Genomic DNA, 19,314 nt, shown 5'->3' with positions numbered 1-19,314 from the left:
AAGGGTACAGTTTAACCTGTAACTAACTTTACAAGGAAACAGACACGTTCCATATTTCAATCACTGCAAATGAAAGCATTGGGTTCAACTTGAGTTTGCAGCACTTGCAATTCTGTATTCTTTTTCCTCTGTCTTAAACCTACACAATAATACAAATAGTATTTTATTAACAGGTGAAAAAAAAAATCTTTCAAATACGTTTCCTCAGCAGCAGCTCAGTTCAGCAGAAAGCTCCCGCTCTCCGGCTTGACCATCTGCACAAAGGAATCACAGAACTTGTAAGCTGAGGGAGCTTCCAGCCCGAGGGAGTGAGAGAGCACTCCTGGCAGCTGCAAGCAAGCAGCAGAGGGGTAGAGGATAAGCACTTTCAAGTCCAAGTTTTACAGTCATGTTCTGTTTTTTTACAATCAAAACAGTGGACATATTTTTCTGCCTTAGTGATATTTTTGTTCTGGTCTATTCAAGATATTTTTCTCACTATTTGTTCTCTTTTCCTATTCCCTCTGACTAGGCCTCCCCTGTCCCACCCCATACAACACAATCTCACTTCTGTTCGCCTGCTGTTTCCTTTGATCCATCCCTCCCTCTGTAAAAAACAGTATTTTCAGTTAAGTAATTCAGATGGTTAAAGCATGGATTCATGACTTCTTATTATCCCTTTGTACTTCTGTCCACTCTCTGTCCTGTCTATTTGTACACCGTCAGACTTTGAAAGCAAAATTTTGTGCACACATAGCCAGGTTTGGGAATGATACAAGTAATCAGCGATGATCTATTATATTCCTTCTAATGTGCTTTCTGCCTTGTAAATAAAGATAACGTTACTTGAATCCTCTTTGATGACACTATTTTTAGCAACAGATCTGTGACACAACACCCTGAGCTACCGTGTTCATTGACGATGGGGTTGTTTATCCTTCCTTAGTAGGGCAGGCAAGTCAGAGGCTGAATCAAAGGTTCTCCATCATGGGAAAACACTACACATCCCAGGAGATGGCAGAGCTGCTTGAAACTCTTGCGACAGCACCAGTCCTTGGGACAGTGTTGTACTGGGAGAGAACTGCCATGAGAGAGAGAAATTCTAAGGAGGAAATTCCTAATACTGGGTAAAAAGAAAATGGGATAGATATTAGGAAGAAATTCTTTACTATGAGAGTGGTGAGGCACTGGAACAGTTGCCCAGAGGAGCTGTGGATGCCCCATCCCTGGGAGTGTTCAAGGCCAGGCTGGATGGGGCTTTGAGCAGCCTGGTCTAGTGGGAGGTGTCCCTGCCCATGGCAGGGGGTTGGAACTGGGTGATCTTTAAGGTCCCTTCCAACCCAAACCATTCTATGATTCTATGATTCTATGATTCTATACACAGAAAATAAGTTTTGAGCACAGAAATGTAGGTTTAGAATGCTCTAATTTAAAAAAAAACAACGCAATTACAATAAAAATGAACAATTTCTCACTCTGTAATGGCTACCAAAGATTGCTAATAGACACACAAAATTTGAATCTCTGCCAGAAATTGGAATAAAAAATTCAATCTCTGACAGAAAGACATAATGATGGTCAGAATTCTAAAATAATTTTTAATGTCAAGTCACGTGTGAACAGGATTGGGACTTCTGATCCACTTCAATCTACCAGATGTAATTCGTGTACTGTTCTGAAGTAATGGATTACAAGGAATGGGGGAGAAGCACTGTTCTTCCAAAGTGCCCATGTGGAGGTCATACTTTAAACTATCTGTGAAAACATTATTTTGGAATAGCTCTGGAGAATTTTGAAATGTGGATAAGACATAAATATTTGCAGGATAACTAATTTTTCATTCACAGAGGAAGTTGCTGACCCAACTGATGTAGACAAATGAGTTAACACTAATTTCCAAATTACTGAATTTGTTAGGGAAGACAATTAGATATTATTTTTCCAAATTTGATTTGGTTTTCAATTAGGATGTATTAATTCTGTAATATCAGCTACAAAAATAACCTCATCTTCCTTTTGCCTTTTTTTTTAATAGAAATAATGAGGCTTGGCTTCTTATGCCTTTGTAAGTCACGCATCTGAAAAATAATGTGCGATCTCCCATTGAATCTAAGTGATAATAACATCTCTGCCTCTGACATTTGCATTTAGAAAGGAGTGATCTCATGTTTTAAGTCTTCCCTCAGAATAAGCTCTCTCTCTTGTACTTACCCTGGCTCACTTCTGTTAATTGGTAAAAAACTTCCTGCTTCTGACAGGCCTGCCAAATACTCCAAAACTGGCTAATGATTTCCAAACCTTACTGTTGAATTCATGCTCTATTATGATCTTGTTAAGCCTTGATTTCCAAAGACACAAGGGCTTTTTTGGTGATGTTCACAAGCCTTGTCCTAAGGACTGTCCTGACAGTGTGTTAAAACCCAACCCTACTACAGTGCACTACTTTTGTGAAGAACATATAAAAATTACTCATTCTTAATTGTCACTGATCATCACTGTTGGACTCCTTCCACGTCATTTACTTCCTCAGGTTACACATGTAAAAGCAGGGCTTTGTATAACATCGTGCGTTAATAGGTGAATCTCCAAAATTAAGTCATTTTGCAAGATTTTCATTTCATGCAGTGACAGGTCTGTCAGAGAAACCCCAAACAACTCTTTACTTTTTAACCATTCTGGCTATTTTTTTTTTTCTTAATAAAAACTGCAGAACGGGTTTTTTTTCGGGCGGTTAATAGCTCTGCAAAACCCTGGCCGATCCAACTCCCCCCTCCTCCTGCACCTCATTCAATAAGCAGTGACTCCGCCGGACGAAAAGCTGCCCAGCCACGATGCGGGGGGGGGGGGGGCGGAGGAGTATGTGTGGGTGTGGGTGTGGGTGTGGGTGGGTGGGTGTAGAGGCGTGTGTGAGGCGAGCGGCCTCCTCGGCGGGGCGACCTGCCCGGCGGGGCGGTTGCCGCCCCGGCGTGGGCAGGGGGATCGCAGCGGCTGGGAGCCCAGGCCCATCGCCAGCCCTCGGCCTGCCGCAAACCGCCTTCCCGGCGGCAGAGAGACCCCCGGGCCGGGCGCCGGCCGCTTCAGGCCAGGCGAAGACCGTTGGTGATGACTCCCCACGCCCACCCCCTCGGAACGCACCAACGACCCTCTGCGGGGCAGGGGGTGGGGTGGCGGGCGGGCGGACGGATCACACACACGCACCCCCGCCCGGCCACCGTCGCTTCCCCCTTCTCGTCCGCTTCCGCCCCGGCCCGGCCCCGCCCCTTTGGGCCAATCACATGAGCGGGCGCGGGGGCCGCTGGGAGCGGGCGCTCCCCGAGGGGCTCGGCTGAGGTGCAACATGGCGGCGCTGGCCGGTTGCTGAGCGCTCGGTGGCCGCGGCGTCGGCGGGCGGCCGGAGCGGGAGCCGCGGGCAGGCAGCGGCGGGTGGACACACGGCGAGAGGAGGGGAAGTCGGCGGGGCCGAGCGGAGAAGAGCAGAGGAAGGTGGCGGGGCCGGCCCGGGCCCCCGGGCGGCGGCGATGGCCCAGTGCGTGCAGTCAGTGCAGGAGTTCATCCAGGACTCGTTCGTGCCCTTGGTGGCCGCGCTGTGCAGCGAGGAGGCGGAGAGGCTCACCCGCAAGAACAACCTGAGCTTCGCCGAGCTGGTGAAACCATTCTGTCGCCTCACCTCGGAAGGTCGGTGCCGGGAGCGGAGCCGGGATCAAGGCTTGTTTACGCGGGGCGGGGGAGGCGGTGGCCCTCCCTTCCGCCCGGGGAGGGCAGGGGTCCCGCCCGGCCTGCCGCAGCGGAGGCGGGAGGCGAGACCCCCTTTCCCCGGGCCGTGGAGGTGGCCGCTCGGACGGGTGTTACCCGGAGCTGTGACAGGCTCTGCGGAGGGACCCGTTTGACGGGGTTGCCCCGGGCTGCTGCTAACTCTGTTTAATTTTATTCGATCTGTTCTTCTCTGTGGAACCTTGGAAGTTAGGCTGCTCCTGGAGACATCAGGGGTGAGGAGAAAGGTGTCTGTAAATCTAGCTCTTCTAAACTGATTTTTTGGTTTTTTTTGTAAAATTACTTTACTGTTATCTGACCAATACTTGTCCCTGACTCTTGCTGTTGATCTTTTTGGATTTCACACTTATGGTAAGGCTGTTAGCAAAGTACCCAGTCGTTGAAAGTGTGGTCACTGTTTCAGAAACATTAACTGTAATTTCAGGCACAAGTCTTTGCGTTCCCTTACCTGTAGTTTTATCATATATACTTTTTTTTCCTGTTTCTGTCAGTAGGACCTGTGCAAAGAAAAGGTGGCAATTGAGCTGGTTATGTGGCATAGGTGAAATAACCATGTAAAGCACCAGCAAAAATGGAAACTGGCCACTTAAGAGAACCCAATCATTTAGCTTACTGCAATGCTTTAAGAGACTATTTGGAATTTCTTTAAAATTTAGCTAAGCTGTGCAAGCTAAGACACTGCTTGCAAAACAGCAGTCAGAATGGAACTGCTCGTCAGAATAGCAATGAAGTGACATTTGTTAGATGTCGTTTTTGACAGATGCTTAACTCAGACTTCAGCCTCTTCATGTTATGTGTTGAGGGAACAGTGCAAGAAAATGAAACTTGTACTGTCACTTGAGTTAGATTTTTGCACCGCTACTTAAAAAATGGCGTGAACTTAAAAGCTAGTATGTGTTAAAATTTGCCTTAATTCTGTGCCAGGTCTTAATAACTTATCATAACTTGATAATAAATGTTTTTCCCTTTGTTTAGCCACACTCATGAGCTATGTGAGAATGCAGCAGAGATAAATGCAGAAGCTCACGTCCTTGGAATTCTGAAGTTACTTAAATATGTCTTTAGTTTCTTTGGTGAAAGGCTTTCAAAACACATCTAGCAAATAAAAACAGGCAGACTATTCAAAATGAAATGTTCATTCTGAAGAATACTTAATTCTGTTTTCGCTTAGTTGTAACTCTTTTTGTTCCAGCTGCTGCAACAGTTAATTAATTTACAAACCTGAATCCTCCTCAGTGTTGCTTGTCTAAGTGCAGACCTTGATGGTGTGTTGATGCTTATAGATCAAACTAGTCTTCACCTTCTTTTAGTGAAGGAGTTAGTTATGGCTAAAGATTAGACTCCCACCCTTGATATAATGTAAGACTTTGAGCATATTACTTGAGAGAGTGATACTGTCTTGATTTCTGCATTCTTCTAAAAGCTTGTGAAGGAAAGCTTCACTGTTCAATTTTCATTATTTTGTAGTAATTTTTGATATTTCTGTAATTGATCTTCTGCAAGCTCTGTCATGTAATAATGAAAGCCCTCATGAACTGCATCTAAATCCCCATGATACAGTTTTAATTTCCTAATTTTACAGCTGTGGCCATTGTGAAGAATCTTTGAGAAGGGGCATCCTTGTTTTTCTGTGTAGGCAGCCTAACTTTCACAGCCTGAGCCATACTGTTCAAAAACCTGACCCGAGGGTTAGAGAACCAAGAAGCTGGAGCTCGAGCTCGGTACAGTGGGTTTTGTTGCTGCACTACTATCTGTGTATTCTGATTCAACAAGCTGCAAGCCTGACTGCAGTTCTTCACTCCAAGTGTGACTTCCTCTTCTAGCTTCATGGAAAAAACGTTACTGCATGCTATATGCAACTTCTTGCAGTGAAAGCCAGCATGTGTGAGGGTGGGGAAAGCAGTACTAGGCATTTTCTTCAGGCAGAAGAGTAGTTCAGTGTGAAAAAATTTTTCAGGAGTTTGTGTAACAGTAAGCAATTTCTCTAGCTTCACAATTTATGGAGCTCTATGAAAGGGAAACATGGTTGTTGCAGTCTGCACAACACTGTTGCATAGTGACACTATTAATTGTATCCTGTGCAGGAGACCTGGAAACATAGGATAAGTCTTAAATTGCTCTACCTTAATATGTTTGACCAGACTTAGCAGTAAAATTTTTCCATGGTGCTTTTCATGTCCAATTAAGAGGAAGAGAGGCATGATTAATCATCTGATCATGGTACAGCAGAATGTGTGTACATGCACATGCCTCCACAACTGTGTGTTTCACTGCTTGTGATTGTTTTGATCTCTTCACTTTTAAGCGCAGTTTTTCTTAAGGGAGCATGATATACTCTTATCTTTTTAGTAATACTTGTGTCTTTACCTAGTGGCTATTCCACTGAGTTTGTAATGTAAAATTGGGTTGATTAGTATTTCATCTCTTTAGAAATAAGCTGTTCCTTGTGTTTGTGATTTCAGAGTCCCGTTACAATACAGATTTTTCTCTGAAGCTTTGGATTTACATAGTCTATGAGCCTGCTGAAGACTGCATGTTCATCAACATGCTCATTTAGAGAAGCAGTGCAGTTACAAATGGAATCTCCTGATTTATGTACAAAAGAGTTTTGATACAGAGAAGCTAAGTTGAGCTTTCTACTGTGCGTGTATGCTTCACATGTTAACAGATGTGGAGTCCCAGACCACTGCTTGATTATTCAAGTAGTGTTAAACCACGTGCTTCTTGTGATTGCTCAGTCCAAGGAGGCCAGATCATATCTGATTTCAAGTAGAACCCCACAAACATACATAATGTGGATGTAGTGCCTCTGCACTAATCAGTATTAACCTGCTCATTAACTTCTGCCTATCAGTGACTTGATAATATTGGTGTAGCCAAAATATCCTTGTAATATAGCAAACTGTGATGGTAGGAAATCCTGAGCACAGGTTCAAAGTGCTCCTTGCTGTAATTTTTAGCTTCTTGACTTTCATAAGTCACTTCTTGTTATTGAAGGAGGAATGGTTAAAATAGCAAGAGAACAACTTTACTGTCCTGGTAAGTCTTTACTTTAGAGGAAAACAAACCCAAAACTCTTCCCAAACTTCCATTTTTCCTTTGATAAAGGAAACCAAATGTATATTGTGGATTTTATACCTTCATATTTATTCTCAAAATGGCAGTCTTTATTAACTATTGTTTTTGTCAGTAAAGATGGATGCCTAATTTAACAAATGTATATATTGTATAGGTAGGTTTTCTTTAAAATAGCATCCTGTTTTTAAGAATCTTTAAAAATATTATCTGAACTAAGACTGTCTTGGTGGGAGGGAGAATTACAGTGTAGACTTCAATTAGGAACTGTCACTTTAAGATAGACTTGATTGTTCTTAAACCAAAGTGTTATATATCTTAAAAAGGGGGAGTTCCTGATAACTGTATTTGATTCTAAGCCTTAAATATGTGCTGAAAGTAAGGAGGTATAGTAGGAACAATGCATTTATTTGATGAGCTTAGTTTGATGTTAGAAATTCCTTGTTCATGAGTATTTTAGTCAAAATCTGAAGATTCAACTTCTAATGCGAAAGATCTTGTTCTGATATACGTTACTACTCCCACTTTTGGCAAAATACTTTCTGAAATGATGTTACGAATACTTGAAGGAAATGTGTATCACTGTAAAATTTTTATTAGGGATTAAGGCAAGAGCTTTGTGGGGTTCCAAGTATGTTCTTCATGTCAGTCCTTAACATTGCATATATGCCAAAAATGTCATGTGTCCTGTATGGAAATACATTTGCTCTTCATTATTATAGCTATTATATTTTAGGAGAGTCACCAAGGATGAGTTTTAGTGTTATAGCTGCACTGGTGAAGGCAAACTGACTTCTTAGTTGTTTGTCCCTCCCACTTCCTTTACTTTTGATCTTTTCAGTAATCATGTGTCAGCAGGGTTGATGATTTACCTATATGATAAGAATGGGGGGGGGGTGGGAATTCTGCCCTTCAGTGTTCTGATAGAAATGCCAAACTGGATCAATTAAGTCTAGCCAGCACAATTGCACTCCTCTGTGTTGTTACAGCCTTATAATGAACCAGTTCAATCTGAAATTTATAGCTGAAAAAAACTCCTGTTTTCTTAGATTGTTTTGGACAGGATCAGTTCTCTAAACTGCTTCACACTGTTTTCTCATGAGTTTCAATTCAGGCTAAACGCTGGGAGTGGATGTGTGACCAAGGAGGGTAGAACTACGCCAGTCCAACTGCAGTGGAAATCTGTTTTAAGAGCTAAGATGGACTGTGAGCGCATCTAGTGTGGTCTGGATCGGGCTGTGTAGTTGTTCCTTCTGAAAAGGTGTGGAGTGCTCTCCAGGCTGGAGGGGGCTGAAGTCTCGGTTTCAGACCTTCACGGTGTGAATTTTGCGGTTAGTTGCAAAATGAGAACAACACAAAGAATCTTCTGTTTTGCTACCCTTTATATGCTATACAGTGGTTTGTGAAAATAAAATGCGAAGGAGTTGAGGGGTGTACTGTGGGGCACTGTGGTAGTGCCAGGTGTCTTAGGCGTACTCAGTGGGTCCTGCCTGCACATATAGTCTGGCTTACTTGGTGGTGCTTGTGGTTTGAAATAGGGAAAATGACATGAAAAATCAAAGCAGATACAGAATTGTAATGTCTAGTTAAATGTCATGAATAGTTTGGTTTTTTTAAAAGCAGATAGCTGGAGGGAACAAGTTTCACAAAGATTCTACAAAGCGAGCTCTGCATTTCCGAGTCATGTGGAGCTCAAATTAGTGATTATGGTAAAGTGTAGCTTTGTTTGTAAGATACAAAAGTGATTACAGCCCAATCAAATTTTAGTGAAAAGATCACAGAGCTAGACTGTAAGTAGGAAGGTGATCCAGTACGCATAAGTGTAAAACACCTGTAGTTCTCTTGTGATTAATCATTTTTTTTGCTTTTCAGGCGACGTGCTTTTTTGGAAAGCAAAAAAAAAACCACCAAAGCAAAACAAAATCAGGGACTTAGGGGATAAAAGGAATCACGTATCTATCATTAAATAAAAAAGTAAAATTTGCCTGTGATGTTATTTTTTTAAGCATATAGAAAATAAAGGCACCCTATGTATAGCTGTCACAGTTACATGTATTTTCAACTTTAACTTTCAGTTAAATACTGTTGCTCATTAATCATCTTGCTGGACTTTGCTGCTGTCTTGTCCTTTAGGCTTAGTATGGACCCCTTTGCATGGGCTTGGGACTCTTTCTTTAGTGGTGTTTTCTGTCTGATGGCTTGCTTGGAGAAGTTGGTGTTAATGAGAGGAAAATATTTTTTTGGATAAGTAACAAAAAGCCAAAACAGCATAAGTTACTGTGTGCTAATAACATAAGGCTGGTATCACCCTTTAAAAGGCTTATTTTAATAATGAATCTGTGTCTTTTTTTGAATATTATTTTATAATTGGTAACACTCTACTTCACTCTTTCTAAATAAGCAGCCTCTCCATGCCAACAACTTAGATGCTTGCCAGCTGTTTGTAGTTCTGTCATAGGCACTAGGTCCATGGACACTTTAACTGCACTGTTGGGGACTTTTTTTTTTTGAAGCTGCATGCAATAATCCACTATTTGTCAGGCAAAACTCTCATGCTTAATTCTGAAATCAGTACTTATACCCATAAGACTTTCTCTGTTTTTTAAACAAACAGTTAAAAATGAATCAGGAATGCTGGTGTTACTAACATTGACTTTGTTTTTAGTTGATTAATTTTTACCAAAAGTTTGTCACTCAAGAAGTGTAACTTCAATAACATAAATCCTGTGATGCCTTTTGTAGAACAGGGGAATTCTAAAACCATTTATTTAAAAAACCCAAACCAACCAACAACAAAACAAAGATAACAACATTGTAGTACTAAAAACGAAAGGATATGTTAATTTTGGATGAACTAATACTATGCCGTCCCTGTCAAGTTTTTTTGAATGCTGTTATTTTGTACTGGGGTTTTCTTGGCAACTAGGGACCCCTTGGAATATAAGATGTTATGTGACATCCCTACATGGTTACTATAGTTTTTCTGTGCAAGTTGAGTATGTTCCACAAGGAAGGGGGTGTAGCAGTTTAGGGCATGCATTTTGGGTACTTTTTTACTGTGAGTGGGTATTCTTATAAGCTAAGATCCCATGCTAGCTTTTCATCAATCATCTGCCTAGATGAGCTGAATGTTGAACATGAAGTAATCTATTGTTCTTCCATTTCCTCCACTCCATTTTTGATACTCAAGTATTATGGTCTGTGATCTAAAATTAGTAATGGAGAGGTTTAGTGAAGAAAAATCTGTAGAGAAAAAGAAGAATCCTTTGAAGAAATACTAATTTATGGTAACTGTTTTAACTCTCTGTTGTACTCCTCAATAAAGCCTATTTTTTTTCTTTTTTAGTTCACATGAGAGATCCTAATAATCAGCTTCACATAATTAAAAATTTGAAGATTGCTGTCAACAACATTATTACTCACCCACCTCAACCTGGTGCCATTCGAAAACTGTTGAATGACGTTGTGTCTGCCAGTCAGCCTGCTGAAGGACTAGTAGCTAATGTGATCACAGCTGGAGACTATGATCTCAACATTAGTGGTATGTAATGATATTGTGTTTTTCTGTAATTTAAACTGGAATTTACTGTAATGTTTCTAACCTTAACTTCAAGTTTGTGGCATATATTAAGGTTACTCTGAGAGTAGATCAGTTTTGAGTCATTGTTTCTACTGATTCAGATTTATCAAATAATTTTGGTTTAATACGATGCTAAAAGAGTGGCTGAACTTAATTATTAAGTTAATGTTTCCTAATGTTGTAGTTCTTCTGAACTTGTGATAAATCATCATATTATTTTAATGTAGAAAATACTTGTGATTTGACTGCGTTAATAGCTCATCAGAGAGGTTTTCTTGTTACAAAACTGACATACTAACTTGTTACACTTGTCTGAATAAATATCAGAACTTATTTATAATATTGGCCCTAATGTACAACTTTACATTGAAGTTAGTCCTCCTGGCTTCTTTTGTTTCTCTCTTTACTTATTGCTTAATGCATAGAATTCATAAAGTTGTCATAAAAAGTTTAAGGATAAAAGGGTTTTGAGGAAAGGTGTGTGATTCCTTGTCTTGGTTTTTTTTTTTTTTGCCATGAAACTCGATGCTTCATATTTCACTGTCAAAATGGCTAGAATATTCTAAAAATGTTATTTTTCAGATCTCCAAGGGATAGGGCATTGTGAATAATGCTAAATGAGACCTGATCTTGAGAGCTGAGAAGATTAAACTCTTCCCAATTAAGACCCTAATCCATTAAAGCCTTTGAGTACATACTTAATTCAAAGCATGTGTGCATTGCCCTATTTAAACATAAGTAATTTATTGTACGTAAAGCTCAACATGCAGCGAGCAATTTGGCTCTGCTGTAGCAAAAGACTGATGAACACTCATGAGGATTAGTATCTGATGTTGTCATGGTATGTTGATTTTTTTTTTAACGTCGGCAATGATAAATTGCGTAATTCTACATCTTTGATACCTAATTTGCAAGCCGCATCCTCAACTTGATGTGAAATATTGATAGTAAAAGTATCAATTTTTGGAAATTCTGATTTTTGAGAGATATTGGAAACTTGCACCGTTTTTCAGTTTCTGTGCCCCCGTTTATCTGTGAAATTGGTAAATTGCCATGTTTTTGTGGCATCTTTTTAGAGGGAAAGTCTGCTTCAATTCTAGGGATTGGAAGACGCTAAGAAAGCAGAATGGTTGCAATGAAGAGATGTTTCCATAACACTTCTAACTACCTTGACTTAGGAGTGAGGTGTTGGAAGAAAAATAGTGACTACATCAAGCCATGCTTTGTAGGTGTTGAAGCAAATAACTCTCACTTTGTCTTCTTTATTTGCTGCTGGAGCCTCAGATGTACAAATTATCATACTTGACTGTCTTCTGTCTCTCAGCGATTAGGTTCTTATTTCCATTCAGACTGGCTATATGCTTATTTGAGAGAACAAGAGATGCATCATCTGTTTAAGATAATACAGAAGGCCAAATCACGTAACAACTTTGTAGTTTTGTGGTACCCCTTTTTAGGGCTTTAGCACAAACTACTGACAGTGTTCTTGATGATGAAACTTGGATCCCATTACACTGTAGGAGGACATGAGGAAGTCCCTAGCTTGTCAGGTAGAGTTCCTTTTCTACTTAGAAAACTATGAGTATTTATGAAGAAACTTTTTTTTTTTTCCTACTTTGTTAGAGTATTTTATTGAAAACCCACAGAAGCAGTCATTACTGGCAAAAAACCATAATATTTTGGCATGGAAATGTGAAATACTCTAATCTGTTCTTTAATTTGCTCTTTTACTTTTGGTGAATTAGTTTTCTAGGATGCCAATATTAAAACATATTTCCTTAATCTTTACTGATGAGCAAGTGCAGTGTATTTTGAAGGAAGACATTATGAAGTTCATTTATGAATGTTTCTAGCACTGGGATCCACTGGGATCATGATCCTGCTCTCTTTTTAGAAAAGTTTTGTAACTGCTGTGATGAATTGGTTTAATTGTTTGTAATCCTTGTTTGTTACACTTTGTTATGCTTGTTATTTAATAGTCTCATAGTTCCATAATCTTCTTGTGCTGAGAGACCTGGTTGATTGCTGAAAGGGTGTTACGTTCAGCTGTGCCTGCTTCTCCCATGTACTCGTGCCTGTGGAAAGCGAGGAAAAGTGATCCCACTAAACACTTTAAATTTATTTTTTTTTTTCTTCTCCCAAATAAGTTTTCAGCTGGATCACTTCCTTGGCTATGTTTGCTCAGGGCTGTGTGGTGCTGATGCTGGCATGCAGCAATACAGCAATATGATGGAGATGAGGGAGAATATTGGGGCAACCATTTTCAGCAGCTGACATCTTCAGTTACTTTAACTGTAGTACTACAGGCTGAGAAATCTCAGAAATTAGTGTCTTATAGTATCTTCCAACTAGAAAAATGGAAATAATATCTAAATATAACTGAATTCTCTACTATTTTATAGATTTCCATTTTTGTTCAAGCCCAGAATTTGGTCTGAACCAGAAATTAATATTGAATTCTATTAAACTAAACAGTCAATTGTTGAGGAGCCTGAAATGTTCATGATTAAGGTTAGCTGGAATCAAATGTCTTCAGCCCCTGATGGGCCTGCATGGTATAGATTTTCTACTTTGTGCTACCAGAGCGTAAAAGCCAATAGTGTGTTTGGACCTCACCCTTTTTAGTATAATAATACCATGTTTTTTCTATCAGATCGCTCAGTTAAAGCTAGTGTTCCTTGGTACAGTAATTGGAAAGAGACACTGATGGAACTGAACACATCCACGTTTTATTCAGGTATTTTTTTGTGATTGGTGCCAATTTACCAAATTGCCCTTTATTCCTTTTCCGTGTGCCCCATCCACCTTTCCTTACCATCTGCTACAACTTGTTTAGCACCTTTCTTGGCGTAGATGTGTGTTCCTTCATTTTTTTCTCCCTGAATGAAAAATTGTTGGTGATGGTTGTTTAATTTTTCTTTTAGTCACATTTCTATTCCTGTTAATCCAAATCATTTGGTCTTTCCATGGAGTCAATAAATGCAGAGTGGTAGTGGGAAAGGACCTGATGCTGTAAAACCACTGTCCTGTTTGGGCCTAAGGAACTGTATACTGTCACTGTTCTGTATTTCAAATGTACATACTTTCTGCTTCTCTATAGAACTTGCTTCTCAGGGGGTAGCAGTGCTTTACCAATTGGAACTAAAATGCTGACTGTACTAAGAGCACATATGCCTCTGCTATACTGATGTTCTTTCTGGAGTGTGAATCTCATAAAAAAAAAAAAAAGCTTTGTAATACATTTTTGCCTAGTTTATAAGACTTTTTGCTACCAAAATGCATTAGTTATTGACCTCTCAACTTACAGTGAAACTCTGTTTTGTGGTCTAGAAGAGCCAGCTTTTGATTTTTTTCAGTTTTAGATATTTGGTTAGTAATTTGTAGTAGCCTTTGGTTAGTAATAACTATCCTTTCAATAGCATCTGTTCAGATGCTGCTAAATGCCTTCCTTTCTGAATGTGCTAGAGTACTAGTATCCATGAAATTCATCTTGGTCAGTCAAGTAGCTAAAAAGTACAAAACGTCATGAAGTAGTAGACTTCTTATTCTTAAGCTGTAATGTATGAGTAGTATTACCATTTTTTTTTTCTTAACAATTTCTGAACACATCAACAAGTTTGCTTAAACTTCACTCTGACTTGTATAGTATACTGGAAACATTACTGGAAAAATGCAAAACATACATACCTGTGTACTTAAATGACACATTGTTGCTACGCACTGCTATAATGTGTTATGAAATATTACATCTGTGAAAGCTTTTCAGGTATTGTTTTTGTTTTGAATATGGTGTGTGTTTATTATTTTAAGTATCTACTATAAATGATTACAGTCCTGTAAATGCCCTTGAATGGATACTGTTAACTTGAATGGATACTGTTAACTTATGTCATGGTTGCGTAGAGGGAATCCAGTTGCCTTTGTAGCCACTTCCAAGGTTCTTAATAGACTGAATGAGAAAGGGGAAGGGAAAGAAAACCGAAATCCACCCTGCAAAACAAAGTAGTTCTTCCCTGTTTGTAGCTGTCTTAGATTTTTAAAAAACTTTTTTTTTTGCTGTGATTCAGCTGTAGAACAGAAATTGAAAAACTGAAATCAGACCTTGAAACTAAAATGCAGTTGAGATTTGTCTCTGGTTTGAACCTGAGTTACTATAAAGCTTTGTTGTACTTGTGAAAAATATGCATATTGTTTTTAATAACAAGCTATGTGTTCCTTGATTTAAATAGTTGGTATATTTACACATGGGAATTAGTAAAGCCAAGAGGGTTTTATACCCTTGACGAGTGCTCAGAGAGCATTTGCTAGAAAGGGTATAAACAAAAGCTAGAAGTTTGCCTCCTATTGATTTTTTTTTTTGTGAGATGTGCTGACTGCTAGACTGAGTTCAGTTATGAAGTATGACTATATCTGACATCTGAGTGGATGAAGCTGGTGTGAGATGGCCTGACAAGGTAGGATTAAACAAAATATGTTAATGTAATGCACTAAAAGATAATTCCAACATAAAAATGAAACTCAGTTTCCTAAAGTCAGCTAAGAAATCAAGGTGGTGGATTTTTGGGGGTGGGGGCAGGTGGGTGCAGGGGAATTTTACAAAGCATTAGAAAATCTTATGTGAGTTAAATCAAGGAATGTATTTTCTTGAGGCCATATAAGGAAAATACCTTCAGGATTTCTTATTAATGCATTTTTTCTCTACTAGTATTGTTTTCTAGTTTGCAGGTGAGTTTACACTGGATTCCAGCTAACTTCAATGTGAAATCAGGTTATTGGAAATGGACTGACTTTTTGCTCTGGGATCTTTTTTCCACTCAAGGGAAGGAGTTGCAGAATTGAGCTGGTGTAAAACAGGCTTCAAAGAAGAAATAATACTTCATTGCTAGACTGATAGGTGGAGTGGAAAGAAACAGACAAGACTTTTAAGTTCACATGTTCTTTGGATGTCCCAGACGTATTTGGTTTCCCTTGGTTTGTTACCCTTAGAAAAAGGAAATCCCTATTGTAAATGGGCATTTGAACGTGGAAGGTTAACATTATAAGGCATTAACGGCACAACTTGGATCTGAGCTTATAGCTTTTTGGATCTCAGCTTTGCCAGCTGACAGATGGACTGTTTATTTTATTGGGGCAGAGGAAGGAACTATTGTCAATCCGAGACACAACATTGGCAAAAAACTTTGGGCAAACTGGCGGGATGGGGTTTTGGTGATCCTTAGTTCCTCTACATGCTCAAAAATTAATTTTGCTTCTTGGTCAATTCTCACATCCCTAGCTGAGGCAAATTCAATGACAGTTAAGAGAATTTTGATTTGTTTTTTCTTTCCTAAGTGTGTGTGTGTGTGTATTTAAAGGGGTAAGGAGTGATTACTCTAACAAGGACTGAATACCTGTAAGCTTACAATCTTGAGGAAGTTGGTGCTTAAACTACTACTCTGTTTCACAGGATTTGATTCAAAATGTTACTGTTTCTCTCACTTGTGTGTATTTTAGATGCTTTCTCCTTAAACTTTCCTCTGCCATGCAAACCCCGTCAGAGTTTGCAAGCTTTGCTTTTAGGTGTAGTCTTTCATGTTTCCTTTTCATAAATGAGTAAACAGAGTTTTGCTGAATATTCTAATTTGTCCTATCTTATTGTGTATTCCAGCTACTACTCCTTGGTTTGAGTCTTACAGAGAGTGCTTTCTTCAGTCCATGCCTGCATCAGATCATGAATTCTTAAACCACTATGTTGCATGTATCCTTTGAGTGTTACACACCACTCTAGTGGAGTCTGTTACAGCTGGCTGCAGAAACGTAATGTAGGAGACTTTGGAATTTTGCAATGACTGTTTTTGCTATTATGATTTGAAATAAATGTTTTCAACATGTCTGACTATACATACTAGTATACTAGACTAGACTAGTTTTGTAAGGAGGTCAGGGTTTTCTTTGTGTGGTTTTGGTTTTTTCAAAACCACACTTTTTTTGTGTCAAAGTGAGCTTTAATACCTGTAAACTACACTTCCTTATCCTAAAATGCTTTCAGGTGTAGCTCTTTAGGTATCTATTGACTGTCCTTTATGTACAACAGAGGCTTGTGTGTTTGTGATGCACCTGCTGCTTTTTATAACTTTTTCTATCAGATGGAGCAGGGGGCGGGTGTTTTGGAAAAATGGTGAACTTTGAGCTATTTTGGACAAAAAGAAGTCTGGAAAGGTGCCTAAATGCTTTCACTTTTTTTTTTTTTAAACTAAAACTTAGGGCTGATTTGCTTGTCTACAGGGAGAATAAAAATATGCACAGTTTCATGATGTAGCTGATGTTTAGCTTTACGGTAATTATAATGCTGTAGGTTTCATAACACTTGCTCTCTTCCTGACTCTTTAGTGTACTTTATCATTTCAGTATGGTGGAACAGGTATGTTAGTAGCCAAATTTGTGCAGAATTAACTTGGCAAAATATTCATTCTGGGCTTAGACTTCTGAACTTTACTAACATTTGAAGTACAACTTGTTTTCTCGCTTCTCTGAATTAATGTCTTTGATTTGGTGAATAGATGTAGCAGAGCAGGATGTTCCTTATTAATGATTTTGTAGTTAAGTTGAGGTAAAAATCTGAACATTTTTATTCAGAAGATTTTTGCTGTATTTATGAATACTGGCTGTTATTGTTGCTCAGGTGATACCATAAAGTCCCAACTCTCCTTGGAAGTTGAAAACTGAAGTACTCTGGGGGTGAATTTCAGTTGTATGTTTCATATGTGAACAGTTGGTCTGCATCTAAAAACTTAGATGAAGTATTAGCTAATAATGTATCAGTTTAAACTTGCATTCAACCTCAGAATTGGAGCAAAATCCTGTTTCATCTTATGTTATAGATGTTTCTTAACTGACTGTTTAAATAGTGCTTTTTATTGAGACTAAGGCCAAATTCTAATTGTACGTACTTTTGTGCCTGTGTGTTTTACAGGTTTAAAGATTGTACTCATCTATTTTATTTTATACACTTCCTGTTTTATTGTATGATCAATGGTTGTTCCTGGGTTCTTTTGGTAAATGTCCTTAACTTGAATTTAGGTATGCTTGTAGTTTCTTCTAGTGAACCAGAGCCTGTGGAGCAATTTCTGAAGCTGTCTCAAGAACAACATCGAATTCAGCATAGTAACGAATACTTATATCCCAAGTGGTTTATACCAAACACGCTCAAATACTATGTGTTGCTGCATGATGTGAGCACAGGAGAGGAACAAAGGTGGGCCTTCTGCCTTCAGTGAACTTATGGATGAATTCTGACTGAAATGCTTGCATTTATAAATTCTGTTGAGATTAGACGTGTAACAGGATCTGTTAACTAGTATGCTGGCTATTATCAAGGCAGATTTCGTCAAGTATTATTTTTAAATCTACTTTTTGTGTTCATTTAAAATGAAAACAATCAGTCCTAGCTTCTGGAGGTAGATGCTTTCTCTGCTAGCTCGCTGAACTAATTCTTAAAGATTCTCAGTTTCACCGTTTTAAAAATAGGAGAATTTTCCTTTTAATCCCTATGGATGATAGTCCAAAATAGCTTGTTGCAGTACACACTTAGAATAGAATTGGTTTGATATCAAGGCAGGGTAAATGTTATTTTATTCTTTCAGAGCTGACTCCATTTATGAAGAGATGAAGCAGAGATACGGAACTCAGGGTTGCTATTTGCTGAAAATAAATTCTCGGGTGTCTAATAGAGGAACAGATGAACAGATACCAGATCCTTGGAGTCAGTACCTTCAGAAAAACACTATCCAGAACCAGGTATTATAGTATTCTAAAAATAATTTCGAAGGTGCATATGAAAGACCATCTTAGTTCTGTTAAATTTTTCCTTAGTATTACGTATGCATTTCTACAGAATGGGCTAATATGCAGTCAAGATACTTCTAACATAGCTATGATTTTTTGCGAGAGCATAAGATGAGTGCCCTCTCAGAGAATTGTCCTCTATGCTACTTAAATTAACAGTAAGGAGCACTGAAATACTAAACTGTCAGAAAGAGAGTGACAGGAGCACTGAAATAATAGACATGCTTTATGCACTGACAAGAGCAAGTAACCTCAGAAGTGTCCTATTAATAGTAACTTTCTACCTTCACTTTGATTAATTTTCTTTACTCATAAAATTTGTGTGTCTTCCCAGTCTTCTGTACTTCACTGAACAATGTGGGTGTGTTGTTTTGTGGGGGTATGTGTGGGTTTTTTTTCTGGTAACTTCTTGCAGTCCATTCTGGTTTGTCATCTGCTAAGATGGCAAATGATAGTGTGTCTTAGCTCGGAGTCTTGAATTCAGCTGGCCATAAATGTCTGTATTTTTGGCTTCAGGTCCAAAAATATTCCTTCTTGAATTTGCTTTTGACTGACCTGCAGTTTTAACTGCATCTGATTAGAAGGTTGGTTTGTGGAATCATAGTTCTTTACCAATTCTAGCTGGCACTGGGAAGTCAAAACATCTTGTATTCTGTAAACTAAGAGGACCAGTAAGTAATATTCCACCATAAACTAATTAGTTTGTTTTTGAAAGAAAAAACTTTTGTTTTTTCTGTCCCACGTTGACTGTCCAATGTAGATTTTTTTTTTTTTCTTGACCTTGTTCAGGAATCACTTTAGGGAGTGTATTTTCACTGCTGTAGGCAGTTGAAGTTGCTTGCTTTATTTGTCCGTGAAGCTATTTGAAAAAGACAGAAGATACTTGCTTCATTTGTTGGTGAATATAACTTCCATATTTACAGTGTGACGGGTTCTTAAGGCATTACAAACTACTTAAGAAATGAATGTATACAAACAAACATGCTTTCTTAATAATTCAGTTAACTGTTATTAAAGTTATCAAGTACTGTTGACTGACTGTTGTGTGCGCTCCAGTATTCTTAAAATTCTGACGTTTTTCCTTT

At 38.9% G+C, this 19,314-nt stretch overlaps 1 protein-coding gene across 5 annotated transcripts in view; it reads left to right on the top strand.

Annotated features, from left to right (window-relative positions):
* Window positions 1-3,310: 3,310 nt before the first annotated feature.
* Window positions 3,311-19,314, top strand: part of TRAPPC8 (trafficking protein particle complex subunit 8) — a 56,876-nt gene continuing 40,872 nt past the window's right edge. For 2 of the 5 annotated variants that reach the window (XM_074576909.1, XM_074576913.1), the window contains exons 1-6: window positions 3,357-3,654; window positions 10,172-10,366; window positions 13,059-13,142; window positions 16,053-16,142; window positions 17,465-17,639; window positions 18,028-18,181. In XM_074576909.1, the coding sequence (XP_074433010.1) occupies window positions 3,498-3,654; window positions 10,172-10,366; window positions 13,059-13,142; window positions 16,053-16,142; window positions 17,465-17,639; window positions 18,028-18,181 (855 nt within the window). In that variant the 5' untranslated portion in view covers window positions 3,357-3,497. Of the gene's footprint in view, window positions 3,655-10,171; window positions 10,367-13,058; window positions 13,143-16,052; window positions 16,143-17,464; window positions 17,640-18,027; window positions 18,182-19,314 lie in introns of all 5 variants that reach the window. The other 3 variants (XM_074576911.1, XM_074576910.1, XM_074576912.1) reach the window with 2 other exon arrangements.

Source organism: Larus michahellis, chromosome 2 (genome assembly GCF_964199755.1).
Source record: "Larus michahellis chromosome 2, bLarMic1.1, whole genome shotgun sequence".
In the NCBI taxonomy this organism is placed as follows: Eukaryota; Metazoa; Chordata; class Aves; order Charadriiformes; family Laridae; genus Larus; species Larus michahellis.
The sequence above is the reverse complement of the archived record's forward strand: the minus strand, read 5'-3'. Positions and strand labels throughout refer to the sequence as shown.